General features: G+C 41.5%; 1 protein-coding gene across 1 annotated transcript in view; it reads left to right on the top strand.

The window, feature by feature from the left end:
• Positions 1-21047, top strand: part of DNAH3 (dynein axonemal heavy chain 3) — a 234557-nt gene that overhangs the window by 66283 nt on the left and 147227 nt on the right. The window contains exons 20-26 of the mRNA XM_043914480.1: positions 4752-4866; positions 7845-7961; positions 9400-9579; positions 10256-10392; positions 13504-13705; positions 15594-15686; positions 19445-19555. Coding sequence (XP_043770415.1) covers positions 4752-4866; positions 7845-7961; positions 9400-9579; positions 10256-10392; positions 13504-13705; positions 15594-15686; positions 19445-19555 — 955 coding nt within the window. The remainder of the gene's footprint in view (positions 1-4751; positions 4867-7844; positions 7962-9399; positions 9580-10255; positions 10393-13503; positions 13706-15593; positions 15687-19444; positions 19556-21047) is intronic.

Below are 21047 nucleotides of genomic sequence, written 5' to 3'. Positions count from 1 at the left end.
TCAAATGAGTTAGCTCTTCACATCAGGTGGCCAAAGTATTGGAGTTTCAGCTTCAACATCAGTCCTTCCAGTGAACACCCAGGACTGATCTCCTTTAGGATGGACTGGTTGGATCTCCTTGCAGTCCAAGGGACTCAAGAGTCTTCTCCAACACCACAGTTCAAAAGCATCAATTCTTCGGTGCTCAGCTTTCTTTATAGGCCAACTCTCACATCCATACATGACTACTGGAAAAACCATACCCTTGACTAGACGGACCTTTGTGGACAAAGTAATGTCTCTGCTTTTTAATATGCTGTCTAGATTGGTCATAACTTTCCTTCCAAGGGGTAAGAGTCTTTTAATTTCATGGTTGCAATCACCATCTGCAGTGATTTTAGAGCCCCGAAAAATAGTCAGCCACTGTTTCCCCATCTATTTGCCATGAAGTGATGGGACCAGATGCCATGATCTTAGTTTTATGAATGTTGAGCTTTAAGCCAACTTTTTCACTCTCCTCTTTCACTTTCATCAAGAGGCTCTTTAGTTCTTCACTTTCTGCCATAAGGGTGGTGTCATCTGCATATCTGAGGTTATTGATATTTCTTCTGGCAATCTTGATTCCAGCTTGTGCTTCTTCCAGCTCAGCATTTCTTTTTTTTTTTTTTAAATTTTTTTATTAGTTGGAGGCTAATTACTTCACAACATTTCAGTGGGTTTTGTCATACATTGATATGAATCAGCCATAGATTTACACTTATTCCCCATCCCGATCCCCCCTCCCACCTCCCTCTCCACCCGATTCCTCTGGGTCTTCCCAGTGCACCAGGCCCGAGCACTTGTCTCATGCATCCCACCTGGGCTGGTGATCTGTTTCACCATAGATAGTATACATGCTGTTCTTTTGAAACATCCCACCCTCACCTTCTCCCACAGAGTTCAAAAGTCTGTTCTGTATTTCTGTGTCTCTTTTTCTGTTTTGCATATAGGGTTATCGTTACCATCTTTCTAAATTCCATATATATGTGTTAGTATGCTGTAATGTTCTTTATCTTTCTGGCTTACTTCACTCTGTATAAGGGGCTCCAGTTTCATCCATCTCATTAGGACTGATTCAAATGAATTCTTTTTAATGGCTGAGTAATATTCCATGGTGTATATGTACCACAGCTTCCTTATCCATTCATCTGCCCAGCTCAGCATTTCTTATGATGTACTCTGCATATAAGTTAAATAAGCAGGGTGACAATATACAGCCTTGACGTACTCCTTTTCCTATTTGGAACCAGTCTGTTGTTCGATATCCAGTTCTAACTGTTGCTTGCTGACCTGCATACAGGCTTCTCAAGAGGTAGGTCAGGTGGTCTGGTATTCCCATCTCCTTCAGAATTTTCCACATCTTATTGTGATCCACACAGTCAAAGGCTTTGGCATAGTCAATAGAGCAGAAATAGATGTTTTTCTGAAACTCTTGCTTTTTTGATGATCCAGCGGATGTTGGCAATTTGATCTCTGATTCCTGTGCCTTTTCTAAAACCAGCTTGAACATTTGGAAGTTCATGGTTCATGTATTGCTGAAGCCTGGCATGGAGAATTTTGAGCATTACTTTACTAGCATGTGAGATGAGTGCAGTTGTGCAGTAGTTTGAGCATTCTTTGGCATTGCCTTTCTTTGGGATTGGACACATGCATTTTTACCAGGTTTATGTAATTTTATCAAAGGACCTCATTTTCCCCAGTAAGATGTTCCCAAGAAATAGCAGCTCTAGAGCAATTATGCTGCACTGAGTATTTTATATGCATTAGCCAACTTATCCATCACAACAACCTAATATTCTAGCTAATTTTAGTCATGTTTTACAGATGAGAAAATGAATTGATTAGAGAAATAAAGTAATGATCCAGAGGTCATAAGAACCAAGACCTGAGCCCAGGCTACCTGACTTCAGAGCCTTAATGTTTCTCTTTACTGCCCGAAAACATAAACCCTCCTCCCGAGGCAGAGACTGAGCTAATACACAGCATTCTACCACGCTTCTTGCCACCGTGCTCATTTGTGACAAATCCAGAAGTGGTAATGCCTTGGTCAAGTTGTTAACCTCTCTGTGCCCGGTCTCCTTATCTGTAAAATAGAAATAATAATAGTAGCTAGGTGATCAAGAGTTAATGTGAGGCTTATGAGATAAGGCATGTAACCTGAACTGACTTAATGTCTAAGTTCTCAGCTACCACCTATTAGTGAGGTGTGGTGCCCTCTATATCCCACTCTCTGTAGTTAAGGTACTTTTATCACAGCCCACAGTTAGGGGGCTTCCCTGGTGGCTCAGACAATATAAGAATCTGCAATGCCGGAGACCCAGATTTGATCTCTGAGTCGGGAAGATCTCCTGGAGAAGGGAATGGCTACCCACTCCAGTATTCTTGCCTGGAGAATTCCATGAACAGAGGAGGCTACAGTCCATGGGGTCACAAAGAGTCAGACATGACTGAGTGACTAACAGTGCATTTGGATAAGGTCAATTTGATATACTTCATGGACTGCCAACCTTATTAATCCCTTCCTGCAATTATCTGCATAATCATAAGTCATAAGGCACATTTCCTAGCATTTTGCCTTATTTAATTATACCAAAACCCTTGATATGGGCAAATGGGGACTGAAGGCCTGTCAAGTGACTTGGTCACAGCCATACTTCCAGCCTATTTGTCCCATACTCATCTGGGTTGACACCTGCCTTTATTATTCTCCATATGCTCACTCATTTTAGTTGTGTCCTGAGAAGGTCACATTTAGGATGGTGACCGTGCTGCTGAGGTGTTCCTCTGGCATTATCCATGCCTCTTCTACTTCCGTATATGAGGCTAAATTTGGGTTTTCAGCTCAATTCAGTTGCCCTGTTTGGCTGACCACATGTTAGCAGTTCTGTTGCTCCTCTGATAGAGAGGGCAGAAAGCACACAGTTGGGGAGGAAGAAACACTGGATTAGGAGTCAGAGGAACTGTGTCTAGACCTGGTTCTGGCACTCCGCAGCTGTGTATGTGGCTTTGGACATGTCACTTGCTTCCTCTGGGCTTCAGTTTGCTGAAGTGTAAGTAAAGACCAGATGCATACAATGAAAGACAGTGCTGAGGCAGAAAGAATAATCCCTCCTTTTCCCTCCAAAAACTTTGTTTCCCAGTTCTTCAGTCACACCTGGATTTAGCTCTCCTGCAGAAAGAAGAAGAAAGGAATTTATCTTCTCCTTCTCTCACTATGTCCCTCTTTCTATGGAACAGAGGGGCTGTTCCATGGATGGGCCCAATGCATCAGGAAAATAGCAGATAGGTTTTCAAAAAGTATGGACAGAAAGTGGAGACAAAGCCATTGTATAAATTAACAGAAGTTCTAAGATCTGAATAAGAAGTCAATAATAAATCGAACCTGTGTCTCTTAAGTCTCCTGCACTGGCAGGCAGGTTCTTTACCATTAGTACCACCTGGGAAGCCCAATAATTCTGAAGTAAACAGGAATAATAAGGAGTAAATGACAATGGGATAAAGGTCTTGTTTTAATGCTTAAACTAGTGGTTCTCAACTGGGGATGCCCACCCCCAGGGGATACTTGGCAATACCTGGAGACATTTTTGGTTGGTGCAACTGGCTAGGGGTGAGGACTAGGGCAGTCAGCTACTGGTATCTAGTGGGTTGAGGCCAAGGATGCTACTAAACAGCCTGCAGTGCACCGGACAGCCACTCACAACAAAGAATATCTCCCTGTACTAGTTTTCTAGTGCTGCTATAACAAATACCATAGTCCGATTGGTTTGGTAAACAACACAAATTTACTTTCTCACAATTGTAGGTTTGAAGTCTAAGATCAAAGGGTTTTTTTTTTTTTTTATTTTGGTGGGGGGAAGGGCTGAGGATAGGGACTGAGGGCTGGGATTTGGTTTCTTCTGAGGCCTCTCTCCTTGACTTGCAAATGACTGCTTTCTCCCTGTGTCTTCACATGATCTTCCCTCTATGTATATATCTTAATCTCCTCTTCTAATAAAGATACCAGTCATTGGTCCAGTGGCTAACACTTCACGCTCCCAATGCAAGAGGCCCAGGTTCAATCCATGGTTGGAGAACCAAGATCCAACATGCCACAACTAAAGACCTGACCCAGCTAAATAAATAATTTTTTAAAAAATGATACCAGTCATATTGGATTGGACCCACCTTAATGACCTTATTTTAATTTAACTACATCTTTAAAGACTTATTTGGGCTTCCCAGGTGGCACTAGTGGTAAAGAACCCACCTGCCAATGCAGAAGACATAAGAGACGTGGGTTCAGTCACTGGTCAGGAGGATTTCCTGGAGGAGGGCATGGCAACCCACTCCAGTATTCTTGCCTGGAGAATCCCATGGACAGAGGAGCCTGGCAGGCTGCAATCTATAGGGTCACACAGAGTCAAACACAACTGAAGTGACTTAGCACACAAAGAACTATTTATGTCCAAACGGGATAACTTACATTATGAGGTACTGGAGGTTAAGACTTTAATATGATTTTTGGAGAGATACAATTCAGCCTTTAATATAGCCCCAACAGTCAATAGTGCCAAGGGTAAAGATACCCTGCAAAACATTGGAGATAACTGGTAAATATTCGAGTAGGATGGTAAACTTTTTGTTAAAATTAAAGGCTTTTTAAATCTCTCTAATGGCTGAGCTTGAAATTCCTCCTTTGATGTATTTTTGATGCCTCCTCTGTTGATGTTACTACCACTCTGTCTTCTCTTTAGACTGGAGCCCATCGGTGCAGCTGCCAGTAAGGAGTACTCCCTGGAGAAAAACTTGGAGAAAATGAAGTTAGACTGGGTTAACATGACGTTCAACTTTGTGAAGTACAGGGACACTGTGAGTCTCAGTCCAACAGTTCAGCCCCCTGAGAGCAGCCCATTTATTATGTAGTAAATTACAGAAGGGATTCATTTCAAAATTGCAAGAGAACTCAAGGAAGAAGGATCTCTAATCTGTCTTAAAATTTTTTATTGATACATAATTGACATATAACACTTGTAAGTTTAAAGTATACAATGTGTTGATTTAATACTTTTATGTATTGCACTGATTACCATCCAATATGATTACCATTAACACCCCTATCATGTCACATACCTATCCTTTCCTTTTTGTGGTAGGATAATTAAGGTCTAGTCTTAGCAGCTTTGAAGTTTTTAATACAGTATTGTCGTCTATAACCACTATGCTGTTGCATTAGATTGTTTCCTCCTATCTGCCTTCCTGTGCCAGTCAGCCTTCATTCCAGACACCATGGAGGGATGCATTTTCAAATGAGAAAGACCTTTTAATTCAGAGCAACAAGCTTTCTGTTGAAAAGGAGCTGAACAGCCTCCTGAATTAGCATCTCCCAGGGAAGGCACCCCAGTTCCCTCAGAAATATAACTGAGGTAGACAGTGCTCAGCCATTCTCAAGTGTTATTAAGTGCAGGAGTCACTTGAGAGTCTTTCTAAAGTGCAGGTTCTGATCCAGCAAGTTTAAGCTGGGTCCCGAGGTTCTGCAATTCCAGCAAGCTCCCAGGTAATTCTGAAGCTGTGGTCTCTGGACCACATTTTGAAGAGCAAGGCTGTACACTTTATTTTCACTGGCGCTTCTAGAAAATATATAAGTTCATAGAGTGCATAAACCTGAAGGGTATGCTCAGCCATCTTCAGAGGCTGGCTTGCTCTTGGGGTGAGCCGTGGGAAGGAAGGCTTGCTGCTTAGGTGAGGCAACAGGCAGAAACTCATACACTGCAGGCCATCGACTCTTTAAGCAGTGCTTCTCAAACCTGGTACTCTTTCTGGTCACTCAGTTCCAATGTGCGTGTGTTGGGAGTGGCTGGGGAGGGTTCCCATACTACCATGCAGTATATGACACCAGCTGGGTGCTTTACAATTCAATTCAATTGTAAGTAGACACTATCTACCCAGAGATTCTATAGGTTAAGACTACAAGAGTGTCAATTCCCCTCACCCCTGACTTCAGATGCCAGTCTGAAGCCCAGGTTATCATGCTTCTGACTGACCAGCTATAGATTGGAGGTCCCTCCTTGGGTTCATTTAATTTGTTAGAACTCAGAGATAGTTTACTTAATAGTTTACTGGATTATTATAAAAGGATATAGGACCCAGAAACAGCTAGATGGAATAACTAAGGCAAGGTATGGGGAGGTGGTGTGGCACTTCCATGTTCTTTCTGAGCATGCCACTCACCCAGATCTCATGTTCACCAATTCAGAAGCTCTCTGACCCCTCTCCTTTTGAGTTTTTATAAAGGCTTCTTTACTTTGGCATAATTGACCAAATCATTGGCCACTGGTAATTGAACTCAGTCTCCATCCCCGTTCCCCTGCCAGGAGACAGGTTGGTGGACTAAAAGTTCCAACCCTCTCATCACAGGGGTTGGATGACTCTCCTGACAACCAACTCCTCACCTTAGATGTGGTACAAAAGCCACCTCATTAAGAAAACAAAATCTCTGTCATCCCTTAGGAAATTCCAAGGGTTTTAGGAGCTGTGCCAACAACAGGGACAGAGGCCAAATATCTGTCTTACTAAAAATCACAGTGTCACTCTGGCCTGGGATTCTGTATTTTTAAGGCACCCCTGACTTTTCTAAAGTGCAGTGTGGGTTGAGAACTAAAACCCTAAAGGCTCTCATACTTCCCCCTCTCCAGGCTGCATGTCATCCTTTGTGACTTCTTTTCCTCTTTCTCTCAATGCCTTGATTTCACTTGATTAACAACTGTAGACAAGTCAATGGAAGGGAGGAGAACTGGGGGCCTCTCCCAGCAAGACCAGGCCAAAAGGTGTTACGTGATCTGATTGGATTAGATAGTTAGAGGCTTTGGGGCTGAGTTGAGTTAAGCTGAGGAACCTGATAATAGCTCAGTTACTTCTGGCCAGTCTTCAGAGTTTTTGATTGAATATAGACAATGGTCAACAGCAAAATGAGAATCAAGGTACCACTTTATTAAATAGCTGGACACACCTCCCACTACAGAGCTACTGGTAAAAGGTGGATGAGAGAATATATTCTAGCTCCAAATTAACCACCCAGATGTAAGCCTGAAGGAAGTGAAAACAGTAAGAAAGACCAGACCTACCACAGGGGGACAGCCCCTATCAGCTTGCTTGCCACATGGCCCAAGAAGAAAAGTCCATGTACAAGGGCTAACTTTTAAAATATAGTAACCCTAACTACTAGCAAAATATGCCAAATAATTATTTAGTCAGAGGTTCCCAAACTTTCTTGGTTCATGGTGCTGTTGGTATCCGAATACTTTTAAAATGGTTCCCTTCCCCAGTCCAAAAGAAATACTTAACAGCTTTGCTTATGAAGTAACTGACTTCAGACAACTTAAATATTTGTGCCCCATCAACTTAATAACTGAAAAAAGTACATATAAATTAAAATAAAATATTTGTATTTTACTTGAAAATAACTGAAGTTGTTTGCTGTAGTGCCCTGGGGCACATGGTTTGGGAATCAAACCTAATCTAAGCAGATTAGCAGTTGATTCTACCTGGGGGAGCCAGGAAAACAAGTGAACAGAAAATCAGAAACACAGAGAAGAAGACAGAACTTTTTCTCCCCCAGACAGCTGATACTAGTTGCAGATCTAAGTTTGGACCATATTTGATTTCTGCAAAGGAGGTAGAAAAGTCTTTAAGAATATTTTCAAAGTAGAAAATAGAAAACTGTCTCTCCTGTAAGACATAGTGTCCCAGAAAGGTGGAGATCTGAGCTGTGAGTCCTTTGGGGATCAGTATGAAAAGTTGTGGGAAAGAGGTCTTGTGATTTTAACAGGGTGGGTCATTTTTATTTGCAGGATACAAGCATCCTGTGTGCAGTTGATGACATTCAACTGTTACTTGATGATCACGTGATAAAAACCCAGACCATGTGTGGCTCTCCATTTGTCAAACCAATAGAAACTGAATGCCGGGTAAGAAGAAATGAGATTGAATGTTTTGTGATGGCCCATTAGCTCTGGGTTTCTTAGAGGAGCAGAACATTTTTGTTTTTACTTTTTGACCATACCATGAGGCATGTAGAATGTTAGCTCCCCAACCAGGGATCTAACCCATGCCCCCTGTAGTGGAAGCGTGGAGTCTTAACCACTGGACTGCAAGGAAGTCCTAGAAGATGTTTAAGTTCAATTAAAAAGAAAACCCACTTTCTCTTGATAAAAAGCAGCAACAACAAAAGACTGAAAGTATTAGCCATTCAGTCATGTCCGACTTGTGATCCCATGGACTGTAGCCCAACCAGGCTCCTCTGTCCATGGAATTCTCTAGACAAGAATACTGGAGTGAGTTGCCATTTCCTTCTCCAGGGAATATTCCCCACCCAGGGATTGAACCTGGGTCTCTCACGTTATAGGCAGGCTCTTTACCAAGTAAGCCACCAGGGAAGCTTATAAAGACTGAAAGCAATAACCAAGTAAGCCTTTGTAACAATCTGGCAGTCTGAGCTTTTTCGACAGTCAGCTAAAAGAGAAGATAAGTGTTTTGAGTGCACCAAACAAAAATACTTTTGGAAAGTATCTTATCGGTTTTAGAAATCTAGAATGTACACTACTGGAGGTTAGCCTCCTTTGATCATTGTTTGTAGAAGTGGAATAGGCTAAGGACATAGACTGGAGCCAGACTGTCTGTGTTCAAATTCTGACTCTGTCTCTTACTGGTTGTGTGACTTTGGACCAGTTACTTGAATATGTCAGTTTCTGCATCTGTAAAGGAAGCTTTATAATAATGTCTCCCTCTTGAATCTGTTGGATTAAATTGGTTTTCACATACATAAAACACTCGGACCATCATTTGGCATGGAGTAAGCCTTAAAACTATTATTGTTATTGTTGTTTTTTAAGATGACCCTCAAAATCATGATTTTTTTAATTCCTTTTTAGGCTTTTATTATTATTATTATTCCTTTTTAGACTTTTTAAAAAATTATTCCTTGTTTTTTTTTATTATTCCTTGTTTTTTTTTTTTTTATTATTCCATTATTCCTGTTTTTTTAAATTATTCCTTAAAAAGTTAAGGTGAATCTTAACTTTTTAACTATCTCTTTCAGGATGCTTTCCAGTGTAAAGTTTTTAAACAAGCTTGTAGCAGAGCTGATGCTCTCAGTTAATTAGCAGCATTGTTGTTGTTGTTGTGATTATTCCACTAGGAACTCTGTAAGGATAAGGAATCTTGTTTTCTCTTTCATTGCTGTATCCACTTTGCCTAGAAGAGTGACCAGGACATAGGGGTCACTCAGTAAGTATTTGTGGAACAAATGACTGAATAAGTTAATGAATGCATCCATTTGTTTAGCCAGTGGGTCTGTGATGCATAGGGGCATGTTAATGATTCAGATGTGAAATGCTAAATTTGCAGAAATGGGAAGAAAAGCTAGTTCGTGTGCAGGAAATTTTGGATGCCTGGTTAAAGTGCCAAGTCACTTGGCTGTACCTGGAACCAATCTTCAGTTCAGAGGACATCATAGCCCAGATGCCAGAAGAGGGCAGGAAATTTGCCATCGTTGATAATTACTGGAAATCACTTATGTCCCAAGCTGTGAGTTTTCACTCCCTAGCACATCTCACCATTGGGAATGTGGGATGCCATGTAGATGTTCCTCATTATACAATCCTACCATGTCCCTTGAAATCTAGAAGTAAACTGGATTTTACCTAAGCTGATTTTTGCAAATTCAATATCTTTATAATTTTTTAATTTCTGGTTGTTATTAAAAATTCAAACATGGGAATAGGAAATATTAAAATTAGTGACCTTTTGAAGTCCCAAATTTGTAGAGTTAACTATTGAAATTTGGATAATTTAGCTCCCATTCCTCATGAGATATAAGACTTTATTTGTTACAGGATAATGTAATAAAACTTATAAATCGAGAATAATTTTAGAATTCAAATAATTCGCTATATTCAGTTACTCAGTTATTTAACAAATGTTCAAGGGGCCGGAGCAGACTAGTATAGAATATCATGGTCTGAATTCCACAATCCCAGTAATAAAAATATAATTGTCTTTGTTGCTTTTAGGTGCTCAACCCCACCCCAGTCAGTCATGACCAGAGCAAAAGGATATTGTTATGAGCGGTCACCTTTGTGGGGTTAGGAGGTGATTAGGCTAGGAGGGTCATTAATTGATGCACTAGTCACACACTCGTTACAGTAATCAGTCTCAGAATCTGGGAACCCCTTGATGATTATCACCTTTTTATGGAACCCAGGTGAAAGATACCAGGGTTTTGATGGCAGCGGACCAGCCGCGGATGGCTGAGAGACTTCAAGAAGCCAACCTTCTGTTGGAGGACATCCAGAAAGGGCTGAATGATTACTTGGAGAAGAAGAGACTATTTTTTCCCAGGTATCTAATATTCTCTTGTTTGAATTTGCCCTCTTGACCCATATATTGGTAGAATTACATTTTTTTTATACTGAGAGTTGGCTTCTACTCATCTATTCCATGAGCTTCTTTGATGGCTCAGTCGGTAAAGAAACCACCTGCAGTGTGGAGACCTGGGTTCAATCTCTGGGTTGGGAAGATCTCCTGGAGGAGGGCATGGCAACTCACTTCAGTATTCTTGCCTGGAGAATCCCATGGATAGAGGAACCTGCCTGGCTACTACCATCCATAGTGTTGCAAAGAGTTGGATACAACTGAGCGACTAAGCATACACACAGATCTATTTCATATTCTCTAGAGGTTTTCCATTCCCCAAGAGACAGCTCTCAGGGGTAAGGCATGTCTTCATAGTCACTATTTAAAGTGAGGTTGGATGGACACCGGGATTCCCTGGTGGCTCAGATGGTAAAGCATCTGCCTGTAATGTGGGAGACCCGGGTTCGATCCCCAGGTTGGGAAGATCCCCTGGAGAAGGAAATGGCAACCCACTCCAGTACTCTTGGCTAGAAAATTTCATGGATGGAGGAGCCTGGTGGGCTACAGTCCATGGGGTCGCAAAGAGTTGGACACGACTGAGCGACTTCACTTTTGAATGGACACCAGTGGAGCCATTTGGTCATACACCCAACTAGGGGGATATAGTACTCAAAAGCCTGGACTTGGGAGTTAAGCAGACCTCAGTTTGAGTCATTAGCCACATATGGCTATCCAGCACTTGAAATGCGGCTAGTGTAACTTAGACAGTAAAATTTTAGTTTATTTAGTATTAATTTTTTAAAGGTAAATAGCCACATTTGGCTAAGGGCTTTAGTGTTGGATAACATAAATATAGCACAGATAGTGAAAAAAACCTTGACTTGGAAGCACAAAACTTTGTTAAGAGGAAACCTCTGAAATATGAGCTTCCAATCATATACCCACTGTTTTTCCTAATAAAAATATGAATAATAGCCAACATTAATACTGTATTTACCATATGCCTGGTCACCACTTTAAGTGCTTACACATATTACCTGATGTAGCCCTTACAATCATCCTATGAAGTTGCTAACATTGTTTTTACCCCAATTTTACAAATGAGGAAACAAAACTTGCTGAAAAACATAAGACTGGTAAATGGACAAATTCAAGTAGTCTGGATAAGACACTCAGTTATTTAAATTCTCTGAGCTTCATCTTCTCCCTAAGTTAATTAACTACATACACAAAGTATCAGTATTTCTTTGTGTATTTTTGTGGAATAAAAGTAAGCACTCTCAGAAAAGACTTTAAAAATGCTCTTGATAGTCACATGTTTTAAATGAATTTTATCTTGAAAATACAGAGTGCTAAATAATATTTTTAGTTTTAAATTATACAAATATACTAATTATTACTCTTATGGCCATTGAGCCTTATTCATTATCACACATGATGAATCCATAGAGATCACCTATTTGAATTTCACTTGGGAGTGGGAGAAATTGACATCCTAATTAGATCACAGTTAGTCAACCAGCCAACAAATAATTATTGAGTTATTCCTGTCCATTCAAGGGCTTCACTGGTAGCTCAGACGGTAAAGCGTCTGCCTACAATGTGGGAGATCCAGGTTCGATCCCTGGATCAGGAAGATCTCCTGGAGAAGGAAATGGCAACCCACTCCAGTACTCTTGCCTGGAAAATCCCATGGACTGAGGAGCCTGGTAGGCTATAGTCCATGGGGTCGCAAAGAGTTGGACATGACTGAGCGACTTCAATCAATTCAATTATCCATTCAATATTACAGTTACAGTGTGTTAATTTGCTTTGCTGCGTAACAAGCACCTCCAAACTTAGAAGTTTAAAACAGCAACTGTTTACAGAGCTCACAATTCTGTGCGTTGGAAAACTAGGCAGAGCTCAGCTGGGTAGTTCCTCTGGCCTCATCAGAGCTCACTCATGTTGACCGCAGTCAACTGGCAGTCTGTGGCCTCAATCATTTGTCTGGTGGTTAGCTTCCTGTTGGCCAGGGCAGCAAGGATAATTGGGCCAAATGTCTTTCAACCTCCAGAAGGCTAGCCTGGGTTTATTCATATGGTGATGGTTGCAGTGTTCCCAAGAGCAGCAAGAGTTGAAACTTCAAGGCCTCTTGATGTCTAAGCTTGAAACTAGTGCAAATTCACATCTTTCAAAATCTATTGGCCAAAGCAGGACTCAGCCAGCCAAGTTTCAAGAGATGTGAAAACAGACTTCACCTCTTGAACGGAGAAGTTACAAATATTGTGGCCTTTTTGTAGATAGTGAAGGACAGAAAAGCCTGGTATGCTGCAGCCCATAGGGTCACAAAGGGTTGGACATGACGTAGCAACTGAACAACAATACATACAGTGAAAACTGTCATTATATGACCTTTCCATTACTGAACTTAAAACCTAGTGGTTACTGTAGAGGTTTATCCCTAGCACATTTTCTGAAAGTTTGCTGTCCCTGCCTTTAAGGTCTAAGCAAGAGAGTGAAGCTATCTTATCTCTAATATAAAACATGATAAAGCCCTCTCTGCACATAAATAGGCTCATTATTAATGTGCACTTATTTTTCCACCTGTAACATTTTCTGAGAATAAGGAAAGATAAGGAAGTTTTCTTTCCTCCTGCCTAGTAGTTCTCAACACTGATTGCACATTAGAATCAGCAGGGGTTTTTAAAAATGTAAGATCCCAGATCAGTATTGGAATCTCTGGGCAGTGGAACCTTGGCATTGAAACTTTTTTTCCCTAAACTCTGCAGATGATTCTAAGCTGTAGACAAGGTTAAGAACCACTGCTCTGTTGAGATGTCTTTCAGCTGATACCAACTCCTCACACACAGCCATATAAAACCCACATATACCAATTTTCATCTTTTTTTTTTTTTCTCTGAGTCAAAATGGTCTCCAGTCTCTATGCCCTAGATGAAAAATGGTGAAGGGGAGTTGGCCTTAGATAAGCACCTAGAAGTAGCTGGTGTTCACTAGAGTGTCATCTACCTGTTGGGGAGTATCATTTTTGTTGGGAATTTGTTGGGAAGCTCTTAGAAGAGATTCCAGTAGCCATCTTGCTTTGCTTTGAAATAGGTTCTTCTTCCTATCAAATGATGAGCTGCTGGAGATATTGTCAGAGACAAAGGACCCTCTCCGGGTGCAGCCACACTTGAAGAAGTGCTTTGAAGGAATTGCCAAGCTGGAGTTTACAGACAGTCTGGAGATTGTGGGCATGATCAGCTCAGAAAAAGAAATCGTTCCATTCAAACAGAAAATCTACCCAGTTCAAGCCAAAGTAATTCCATTTACCCATTTTTTAATTTCTTTTCTTTATAACAGCAAAACAGAGAGAAGCAGATTATATGTTTGTTAAGCATTTAGACTCTGGTTTCAGACTGAGTGTGGAACATTTAGATTCCACAGCTTGATGATGGGGTACCTTTGGGGCTTCCCTGATGGTTCAGCAGATAATGAATCTGCCAGCAATACAAGAGACCCAGGAGATGTGGGTTCGATCCCTGGATCAGGAAGATCCTCTGGAGAAGGAAATGGCAACCAATCCAGTATTCTTGCCTGAAAAATCCCCTGGGCAGAGGAGCCTGGCGGGCTACAGGCCAATGGGTCTCAGAGTCAGACTTGACTGAGTGACTAAGCACACAGCACAGCAGACTTTGGGGAACTAACCTTTCTGGGTCTGCTTGTTCATCTCTAAGATGGAGATTATACTGCAAGTCACATGGCACCCTAAATTTGTGGAAACATTTCAACAAAACTTGATGTGGAGACAGTAGCAGGAGCCAGATCCAAACAACTAATACTGTTTAAATCCCCATGAACAGATCCAAATTCAAAGAGATCCAATCAGATCAATAAACTGTTCAGTAGGGGCAGGTGTTTTTAAAGGTCAATAATACATCATGGATTTAATGCCATTTAACTCACATTTTTCATACATATGCCCTTATATAACGAGTAAAATGTAAGTTACTTCCACTCTTGCTGAACTTGACAGCACCTCACAGTAGAAACAGACTAGCATTCTTGGCCTTGCTTGGTAGACCATTTTTGCCACCCACACATTTAAGTTTCAGCAACTAGGAATCGCACCTTAGAATCAAACACTGGCTAGCTTACAAGTGCTTGAAGTCAGCAGGTAGAGTTACCTGAAATTCTAACACTGAATAATATGCTGCACATTCTAATTACTTGTAGAGGTTTAAAAAAATCCATTTGCCCTGGTTGCGTCCCATACCAATCAAATCAGAATGTCTGGGAGTGGGGTTCAGGAATCCATAATTTTTAAAGAACTCCAGATGATTCCAGTGCTCAGCAAAGTTTGAGGACTGCTGGAATAATGCAAGAATTAAAACTGTTCAATTAGAAATGAACAATTTATTTTATGAACTTGTCGACTAAAAAAAAAAGTACCACCTAAAAGTTGAGTTCTGTTTTATTCAGCGTACATTCTTAGGACGTCAAGTTAGAGAGACAGCATCTCAAGTAAGCCTGAGAAAACTGCTGGAGGTTGGAGGGGAGCCAAGATATTTAGGAGTTTTGCAACTTCTGAATGTCAAAAAATTATTGTTAATGAAAGAAAACCAGATATCACAAGTTAAGGAATTTAGTGCTTTTCTGTGTATGAGAAGATGCAAGAGTCTGTGCTCACTGAAATCAGTCTTTTGATATCCACCTCAGCTGTCTGGGGCCAGTATCCTGTGTTTTCACATCCTGAGTTCCCTCAAGCTGCACCCTTGGAGGTGACTGCAGCTTATAGGCAGGTATTCTTTGCCTCCTTCCTGAGTTCCCTCAGGGCTCACCTTCAGCGGACACGGCGTGGCTGCCATTGGTGGTGGCTGCAACTTCTTTTATTTAGTGACATGACAGGCAATGTCTTATTTCTCAGTCTGAAGTATAAATGTGTCAGTTGTCTCCTAAGAAGTTGTCTTTCAGAAGATGTGAAAGAAATGTGTGTTAAAAAGTCTCTGTTGTCCCTGTTTTGAAACATACACTTCTGAGAATACAGTAAATAAGTGTAACCAATAGTTAAAGAATATTGGCTTGAAGGTGTACAAACCTTTGGCCTCCCTCCAGCCCTTTGCTGAGAGAAAGCTGGCTTCTGCCCATGGTCCCTCCTGCCAGGCTTGTTTAACTGTCACTGCCTCTCTGTCTGTCTCAACCTGCAGGGCATGGTGGAAAAATGGCTCCAGCAGGTGGAACAGATGATGCTTGCCAGTATGCAGGAAGTTATTAAACTTGGGATTGAAGCATATGTCCAGGTAAATGCAAACTGAGATACACAAGCCAGGGTGTTGGTACACCAAGAAAAATTTGGGGGACAAGGTTAAATGGAAGCCTGTCTTCCACTAAAACCCATCCCTCTCCTGATAAGTAACACCTGACCCCTCTGTGCCTCTTTTTTTTTTCCCTATAAATCCTGGGGCAGTATATATAGTTCTGAACACAAAAGGTTTACAGTTATAAGCAGCCCATACCAGTATATCCTATGAGCCGGAACCCTTTGATTGCTGTGGGCCAGTCCTTTCTGTGAAAATAATTGATGGCAAGAGGTTTATTTAGAGCCCCTTCCTAATTAGGCATCCCCTCCCCTAGGTTTTTCATTAACATTACACATGCCCTGTTTACTTTAAAAAAATTGCATAATGTGAAAATTGCAAGTTAAGTTTTATTTGGGGCAACAAGAAGACTATAGTCTGGGAAACAACACTTCAGATAGCTCTGAGAAATTGCGCCATAGAGGTAGGGGGCAGGTCAATATACATGTAATTTTGGTGAAGGGGGAATGCATGCAATCAAGCACATATTTTTTCAGGTTTCTGCTAGTCACAAGGAGCACTCGTCACCATGAAGGGTATTAGTGCTTTTCTAGATGTAAGGAGATGTAAGAATTGAGCTAATAAAAATGGCTTCTGAAAATGTCTGTCTGAAAACCTGTGCTGCAAGTTCTTCTCAGAGCACAGAGTCCCTCATTTCTGCTCTCCACCCTGAACTCCTTTTAGGGGATGTTGAAAATCAGCAACTGCAGCAGCACATGATTTAATCCATATAGAGGTAGATGGCAAATGGCAATTTGTAGTTGACACTCCAAAGGGCACAACTCATTTAGCTCCCAAAACTTTAGGTGACTTGTGTAACAGAAGGCATAAGGGAAAAGAGCCTGTCACAATTACTGTTAAGTTTAATGTTGGCAGACTGGATCTTTCAGTTCAGTTGCTCAGTCGTGTCTGACTCTTTGTGATCCCATGGACTGCAGCATGCAGGCTTCCCTGTCTATCACCAACTCCTGGAGCTTGCTCAAACTCATGTCCATCCAGTCGGTGATGCCATCCAACCATCTCACCTTCTGTCGTCCCCTTCTCCTCCTTCCTTCAACCTCACCCAGTATCAGGGTCTTTTCCAGTGAGTCAGTTCTTCATATCAGATAGCCAAAGTGTTGGAGCTTCAGCTTCAGCATCAGTCCTTCCAGTGAATATTTAGGAGTGATTTCCTTTAGGATTTAGTGGTTTGATCTCCTTGCAGTCCAAGGGACTCTCAAGAGTCTTCTCTAACAGCACAGTTCAAAAGCATTAATTCTTCAGAGCTCAGCTTTCTTTATAGTCCAACTCTCATATCCATACATGACTACTGGAAAAACCATAGCTTTGACTAGATGGACCTTTGTTGGCAAAGTAATGTCTCTGCTTTTTAGATTGCGTCTAGGTTGGTCATAGCACTTCTTCCAAGGAGCCTCCCAGCAGGAACCTTCTGTAAGCCTCTTATCCTTATCCATCAGAGGGCAGACAGAATGAAAACCACAATCACAGAAAACTAATCAAACAGATCACACAGACCATAGCCTTGTCTAACAATGAAACTATGAGCCATGCCATGTAGGGCCACCCAAGACAGATGGGTCACAGTGGAGAGTTCTGACAAAACATGGTCCACTGGAGAAGGAAATGGTAAACCACTTCATTATTCTTGCCTTTAGAACCCCGTGAACCCTTATGGCAGAAAGCGAAGAAGAACTGAAGAGCCTCTTGATGAAAGTTGACAGAGGAGAGTGAAAAAGTTAACTAGATCTTTAGTCTCCTCTATTTTAAGTGTTTCTCACTTTGAGGCCCCCACCCCTACCCCCAGGACTTTTTCCATTAAAGAAAGGAATATTCAATTAACACCTTCCCACTGATGTACCCAGGACTGACACTGTTGCCTCTCTCAGTAGTATTTGTATTGTAAATGGAAAACCAAGTCCTTTGTCCCCTGATACATTATAAATCAAAAATTAAGTTAAAGAAAAATGGCTACCTGCATGAAGTTATTTCACGCAGTTGCATCTATAGCCAGACAAGTTTTTTCTGTAAAGGGCCAGATGGCAAATGATTTTCACTCTGCAGTATACACCAGTCACAACTATTTATCCTTGCCTTTGTAGTGCAAAAGCATGCTTAGATGATAGGTTCAACAATGGCCTGACTGTGTTACAACCTAACTTCAGACATGGCTCTCAAGCCATAACTTGCCTATCTGTGGATAATTTCTATCTATCTACAGAGAAGTTTAAAAAAGTTGGGGGATGTCATGGCTATGAAAATTGTGGGGCAGTATTGCAATATTATGTAGCTATCAAAAAGAGTAGTTATATAAATACTTTTTGAACAACACCTTGATTATAACTATGTAAAATCCCTAGATGGGAGCATTAAAAAAAAAAAAAAGAGTTATTGATTGAAAAAAATGCACAACATTGAAAAGAGCTCCATTTCCATAGTCCTTTCTGTCTCAGCATAGGAAAAAAACTTAGCAAGAAGCAAAGTGATAGGTAAAAAGTGATTTATTAGAATAAGATGCTTGTGAGGCTTACAAGTGGGCGGGCAAGAGGATACCATGCCCCAAGAACCTACAGGGCTAGTGTCATAATCAAAGAAAAAGTGGGTTAAGGAAGAATTTCTTTGTCTTTTTCAAGTAGACATTGTGCTTCCATCATGAGCTTCTCCTTCAAGTTGGGCAGGGAGAGTTTTCTTGTCCCTACGTGACCAAGCTAGCCCCACAAATTATTGTTTTTTATGCATGCAGAGAGCATGGCCTAGGGGTCGTTAACGCACTGAGTTCACTGGGAAAGATGTGGCTCTCATGCCCCCATTGTTTTATTGTCTGGGGTCATGTCTCATGCTTCTGTTGCATGGTTTTGTTGCTAAACAAGCTGCTTCCTCTTGTAGTGAAGCGAACCTGCTTTCTTGCATACTCACTAACTTACAGGGGTCTCCCATATTTATTCTACTTACAATCCCCTAGTGGGATTAACTATTTAATCACCTACCTTCTCCCTGTACTCTATCCCTGTTACTGTGAGAGTTGTGAGCTAAGTTTTCTTAGGGGCAAAATGAAGACTATAGCCAGAAGACAGCATTTCAGACACCTCTGAGAAACTGCTCCAAAGAGGTAAAGGAGGGAAGGTCAGTGTATATGTGATTTTGGTGAAGGGGGAGTATGCACAATCAAGCACATTATTTACAGAAGGTTTTTTCTAGTCTCATGAAGGTGACTGCTAATCACAAGGAGCAGATACCACCATGAAGGATTTTAGTGTTTTTCTAGATAAGAGGCTTTGCAAGAATTCGGCTCATAAAATCATCTTCTGAAAATATCTATCTAAAGACCTATTCTGCCAGTTTTTCCCAGAGCATAGAGTGACTTATTCCTGATCTCCACCGTGAGCTCCTTTTGGAACAGTGTTGAAGGTCAGCAGCTGCTGCAGCTCATAATTAATCTTTGTAGATATAGATGGCAAGTACCAATTTGTAGGTGATGGAATTAATGAAATTGTTGGTGAGGATCCTTTTCTTTTTTATCAAATTCAGGGAAGAAGACATAAATCAATAATCCCAGAAATGTTAAGACTTGTATGTAACCTTTGAGGCTGGGGATGACTTTTGGTTTTGTTGAGGGGATAAGATCGTGGTGGATATTTTAGGAAGTCAGTTTAAATCACACAAGATGAACTGACCCTGCAAACTGCCCTCCTGCACTTTCCCAGGTCCCGCGTAATCAGTGGGTCTTGCAGTGGCCTGGCCAGGTGGTTATCTGTGTCTCCTCCATCTTTTGGACCAAGGAAGTTTCCCAAGCCCTGATTGAAAAAACCCTACCGGTAAGTGAGCCTGTCATGAAGCTTATAGAGGAGATTTAAGCTAGATTATTATTTGAATGACATATAATTAGAGTGCCATTTTTCTAAAGAAAAAATAAACAAGCCCTTGGTGTCACAGAAGTCAGGGTTTTCTTCAGGACACATGTCTGGAATTAGGACTATCCTCAAGTTCTGTAGTGCAGGAACTCTCACATTTCTTCCTAGACAGAAATTTTAGGCTAAAGGATCTTAACTGTTATCAGCCTTTCCTTCCAAGTGCCAACCTGGCAGAATTTCTACCAACAGAGACCTCTTCATCTTTTTCCTGTGCCAAGAAGCCACCTGACCCTGTTTTCCTCTCTTCTTCCTCCACCATATCCCTTTTTACCACCCCCAGTCCAACACTCACCCACCTCTAGCTTTTTCTTCAGCTTTCTCTTGAAACCATGAATACTCAGGTCCTGCTTATCTTCAGATCCAGACACACATATTTCCCCTTAACTCTGCCACTAATGCCTATACTTGAGAGTTCAGGACCTAGATGGACTTAAGTTCAACTTCTGATACCTTCACCTGTTAGCTATGTGACCATGGGCAAGTTGCCTAACCTGAGTCTCAGTCTCCTTGTCTATAAAATGAAAGGAATTATACCACCACACCTTACTACTGTTGGGTTAAGTGAGATGCTGGTAAGTTATTCAGTATTAAGATCATAGGTTATAAACCCCACAGGGAAAAGGCCATGTCTGGTTTGCTCATTATTATATCTCAGGGGGTTATTGCACTGCCAAGTAGTTGCTTGATAAATATTTTTTGACTGAGTAAATGGTAACCCCATTCCCAACATTTTTACCATGGTGTAATTTTCTATGATTATCACATCAGATTTCCTGTTATTCCTGCTATATATGATTATCTGGGAGCCAGAATATATTTTAATTTGCTATATTTTGCTTTATACATTAAAATTAGAACATTAGTATTTGACCAAGTTGCAACTTTTGGCAAGGGAAGCATGGGATCATGGGGGAGGGATCATGGGGGAAGTCAAGGCAGGAGCAGGGTAGTAACCAGCGCCCCAAATTCCTAGCACGATGGGGCAGGAGTCCAAGAAGCAATGCGCACACCCCTCTGGGCAGCCAGGCTTGCTGAGCCTGGATAATAATGTCGAGGAACTGGAGGGGAGGAAAGGAGGGGCCAGAGCTTGGCCAGCTGTGGGCCATGCAGGCAGCAGATTGTCCCCAGGTTGGCCAGCAGCAGAAGCAAGGCCAGGGAGCCCTCCACTCCTGGGCATCCTCCAACCTTGGCTCTAGCCTTCTGTAGAAAGCTCTAGCCCACTCCTAGCAACTCCAGCAGGTCCTTGGCTCCGCCCCCCTGGCAGCACATCAATAGACACCCTCCAGCCTGTGCAGGTCTACACACTAAACATGGACCAGCGGTGGGACAACCAGGACACCAGGCATCATCCAGCTCCATGGAGTGGCTGAAGGGCATGTCCTTGCTAGTCAAGGCC

The sequence above is a fragment of the Cervus elaphus genome, chromosome 10 (genome assembly GCF_910594005.1).
Source record: "Cervus elaphus chromosome 10, mCerEla1.1, whole genome shotgun sequence".
Lineage (NCBI taxonomy): Eukaryota > Metazoa > Chordata > Mammalia > Artiodactyla > Cervidae > Cervus > Cervus elaphus.
The sequence above is the reverse complement of the archived record's forward strand: the minus strand, read 5'-3'. Positions and strand labels throughout refer to the sequence as shown.